Here is a 4,272-nt window from a genome sequence, read left to right as displayed (position 1 = left end):
TTTATTTATTTATTTATGGGAAAGGAATAATGATAGTATGAAATCGTGCCCCACTAAAACTATAGAATGAGTCAAAAACTGGAAACAGCACAAAAGTTTTGTTTATTTTTTGGATAATAGATAACGTTTATCTATTTTATTAATGATTAAGCCTCCGCTACAAAAGTTGACTTATTGTCTTTAGTAGAATAGTTTTTTTTAATTATATTCTCCTTTTATTTATATGATTCAAACTAAGACTACAAATCATAACTTTTACGTAAAAGGATTAGATTTAATTCCACTCTATATTTATTGATGGTAATGTTTTTCACGCTTTTAACCACTTAGTAAGACTTCATAATACCAGGTTTAATTATTCTTTTATTTTCTGTTTTTTTTTCAAAAATGTTAATTTAGTTATCTTGATTTTTAAGTTTGAATTTGATTCCGATTTTTAAAAAATTGATGCAATTTGGTCTTTTTCGATAAATTTAAAATTTTTTTGAAACAGATCAAAAATTTTCTACTAAAATTGAAGTTGTTAATAAAGATGATTTGTTTTATTAATGTAATTAATATAATCATAATACCAATTTTAATATAAAAAAAATATTGATTTACTTCAAAAAAATTAAATTGCATTACTTTTTTAAAAATTGGAATTAAATTGAAACTTAAAACAACTATATAGGTCAGTATTTACTATCCCACCTTATTGGTCATTTCTGTATCCACCCTTGTAATTTTTAAAATTCCAAATTTATCCTTCCGAAAATAAATTCAGGCAAGGAGTGTGTTAGTGTTGGTATGTTTGTATTGTAGTGTAAAAGGTTGTGGTGTTCTTGGTGCTTAGTGGTGGTTGATGGCGATTTTCAATTTTGGTTTTGGATTATATAATTCGAAAACCTCTCATTACACAATTTAGTTAAACATAAGTTTCTTTGAGTTCCAAAATATACAATCTAAAATAAAAAATTATATTTTGGAATACAAATTTATAGTTTAAATTGTATAATGAATATAAAAAAAATAGTATAGTCTTTAAGTTCAGTCTCGAACACAAACTAAGAGAGAAATACAAGCATGGTATTTGAGATTTGAGAGACTTCTGATTTCTTATCAAAGTTTCCCTTTCTCCTTAATTACCTAATCAACGTTAGAGAATCTGTGCAAATATTGATGATTGCAGAAATATACGAAAATTTTTATGTAAATTCAAGGTCAGTGTATCCTTATAGTCATACATTTTTCTGGTTACCATTGCATGAAAGTACAATTTTGTCAAGAGACACACACACGTGTGTGTATATATATATATATATATATATATATATATATATATATATATATATACATATATATATATATATATATGTATGTATATATATATATATATATGTATATATATATATATATATGTATATATATATATATATATATGTATATATATATATATATATATATATATATATATATGTATATATATATATTAATCGTCAAGAAAAAACAAGAATATCAAAGCAGGGTATAATTCAGGACAAGAATATCCAAATACATCCTGAAAGAACCTTGCAAATTATGGTTGTACCAAGGTGATTACTTCTAAGCTAAGGAAAATGCAAAATAAAAATTGCTTCCAATAATAATATTGTATTTACAAACATTTTTCACATACTTGTAGGATCTAGTATCTATGTGGGATTAAGTTCAAAGCACAACCTGCACAAACTTCATGTCATTTAGATCACAAAAGCATTATTTGACAGTCAATTACCTTTGTCCAGGGGACAAAATGAAACTCGGTTAATTCCTGACAGTGTTCCGGTCAAAGAGTTGTAGAAGAGTAGTATCCCCAGTCTCAGCATAAACGATTGAGTATCTGAATTAGAAGAACAGAATGGCTACAAAAAGTAAAAAATGATAGTAGATTTCTCCATCCATTGTTCTGTTGTCTATTCTCCCAGCCCCTAGAGATAGCATTGTCACTATTACCATTGGCATTATTTCTTCCCCAAATTTGAGTACCACGAGAACTAGAATGTCTTTCAGGAGGCAGCTTTCTACGGCAAACAGGACAAGAGTTATGGCGAACTAACCATGGAACAATACAGCCTGAGTGATAAATGTGGTCACATGGCATCTTCCTGGCCTCAGAACCCACTTCAAATCTTTCTATACAAACTGGACACAGTGAATCAAAGTTGAGGTGTTCACGCGTGATCTTAATAGTTGGCACTGCATTAATTGAAGATTGTGACGCACCAAACTGGTAATCTGTAGCGTGTTGATAAGAGGATTCTTCCAGATCAGCACTAGACTCTTGTCTAGGAAATATAAACACACTCCAAGTCCGTTCAGGAAGTTGGGTAGAACCAGACCTCCCAATCCTAATACCAAAGTTTATGTATCTTCCACCCATTATCTGCCTCATGAAGTTATCAACAGCATCTCTGAACCCATTTCTTGGTTCAGAACCTCTTTGCTCCACTACTCCTTGCACGTCATTAAGTTCTTGCAAGAAGTCTTCATTGCAGTAAGGGCAAATGGCATCCCTCCCAGCAATCCTGATTGGCTGCCTGCATGTGTAACACCAGTATGTTGCTCCACTTGACATCCTTTTCTTCTACTGGAAACTTCATTCAAAACGATACACAGTAAGTTCACTTTGTTTCTTCACCAGACATAAAACTTCAAAAATAATAGTCATCAATGAAGTTTAATAAATGGGTTATAAAACTCACAACAAAAAGTAAACAGCTAACACATCCTAAAATTTAACAATGGGCTATGCTGATGAAATCTTTTAGAAGCACACCGGCTGCTCAATTTTATTTATTATATACCAATGTTTATGTTATGGTCGAGTTTCATCATGATCTTTATTGCAGGTGATATAGACAAAACAGCCGCAATTGCAGTAGTCCCAGAACATGGTATATCCATAAATCGAACAAAATGGAAAAACTGAGATAGGAATAACAAAACTACAATTTATTTAAACCGACAAAAGAACCAAAACAAAAAACAAAACATTTTTTTAAGTTCCATAATGCTATTCTGGACCTCAAACAAGGGAAGCCACAAAACTTGACTCAAAGAAAACAACATGCACAAAATTCGCAAGTAACTTTGGTAGTTAGAACTCGAGCACTTAGGTCCATTCCTTATCATGAGCCTTTACGAGAAAATAATGCTACTCTGTATCTAGTCTCTTAGCACAAGGTTACGTTCAAAATTATCATTTAAAATTTAGATGGTTTCTTGAAAGAAGCAATCATTGAAACATTGAACAAAACAAGAAAAAATGCTATGTTTTTTAATGCTTTTGTGAACTGATATTGGAAATCTAAAACACCCTTTTTCTCACATACTTATCAATAAAATGAACTAAGTCTTAAAGTAGATTGGATAAGTGGTTAAAGATCTAGAACAAACTCCCACCTTCTCCATGGGTGGGTTCAAATACCCTAGGCGCACCACTTTCCCAGTTGGAGAGTAAGAGTAACCCTCCTCAGGGAGACTCTATTGCCTAGAGACTAGTTGAATAGCTGCACTGCAAAAAAAATTTCTTGCAGTTTATACCTGTGCGGTAATCCTCTTGGTGAACCTCTATTTACTGTTCCAACATGTCATTGGTGCCCCATCTCAGAAAACAACAAAAATTCTACCAATTTATTGGAATCAAAGAAAACAACAAAAAAGAACAAATTGGATCTCTCATTAATCCCTAATTCCATCTCAGAATAACTTTTGAGCTTGTGGATTTGAATTCCTTTTAACCAACAATAATGTATAACTAATCAGACTTCCATACATACTAATCATTGTGGTAATAGGCAAATTTATTATTATTATTATTATTATTACTATTATTATTATTATTATTATTATTATTATTTATGTTAACAAAATTATTAAGAAAACACATGAATCAAGAAACCCTAGAGTAAAGAAGAAATTCTGAGGTCAGAGAGACTAACCAGCCAGAGAGAGAACTTCAGAAGAGTGAGTGATCTTAGCGAAAAGTTAGTCTGCATAGAAAGAAGCTCGAGCGTTTTGAACGGGCCAAGTTTATTTTCATGATATAATCCAATAATATATATATATATATATATATATATATAATTTTTTATTAATTACTAAAAGATGATAATGATACATGTTTGAAAAAAAATCCTGGATAATTATTACGTCATCAGATTATTTAATTTGAATCCGATTAAATATAAAAGTAATTATAATATAATAGAAGAATTACCTGTTGTTTGTATGTTTATTATTTTTTTTCGC

General features: G+C 30.4%; 1 protein-coding gene across 3 annotated transcripts; it reads right to left on the bottom strand.

Moving 5' to 3' along the window:
- Positions 1-1,590: 1,590 nt before the first annotated feature.
- LOC114187049 (E3 ubiquitin-protein ligase RZF1-like) lies at positions 1,591-4,063 on the bottom strand. Of its 3 annotated transcripts, none has more exons than XM_028075166.1 (2): positions 3,963-4,063; positions 1,591-2,615 (listed from the first exon to the last, which is right to left on the bottom strand). In XM_028075166.1, exon 2 carries the CDS (start codon positions 2,594-2,596, stop codon positions 1,841-1,843), a length of 756 nt encoding a protein of 251 aa, XP_027930967.1. In that variant the 5' UTR covers positions 2,597-2,615; positions 3,963-4,063; the 3' UTR covers positions 1,591-1,840. The 3 variants fall into 3 exon arrangements, with proteins under 3 accessions (XP_027930967.1, XP_027930969.1, XP_027930968.1); XM_028075168.1 differs by lacking the exon at positions 3,963-4,063 and adding an exon at positions 3,424-3,535; XM_028075167.1 differs by lacking the exon at positions 3,963-4,063 and adding an exon at positions 2,724-2,835.
- Positions 4,064-4,272: the final 209 nt, after the last annotated feature.

This window comes from Vigna unguiculata, chromosome 6 (assembly GCF_004118075.2).
Source record: "Vigna unguiculata cultivar IT97K-499-35 chromosome 6, ASM411807v1, whole genome shotgun sequence".
NCBI classification, from domain to species: domain Eukaryota; kingdom Viridiplantae; phylum Streptophyta; class Magnoliopsida; order Fabales; family Fabaceae; genus Vigna; species Vigna unguiculata.
Note: the sequence above shows the minus strand (reverse complement) of the source record. Positions and strands in the feature narration are given on the sequence as shown.

Bases quoted from the DNA above. Each gene is read 5' to 3' on its own strand.
- LOC114187049 (XM_028075166.1), bottom strand. From the start codon at position 2,596: ATGTCAAGTGGAGCAACATACTGGTGTTACACATGCAGGCAGCCAATC.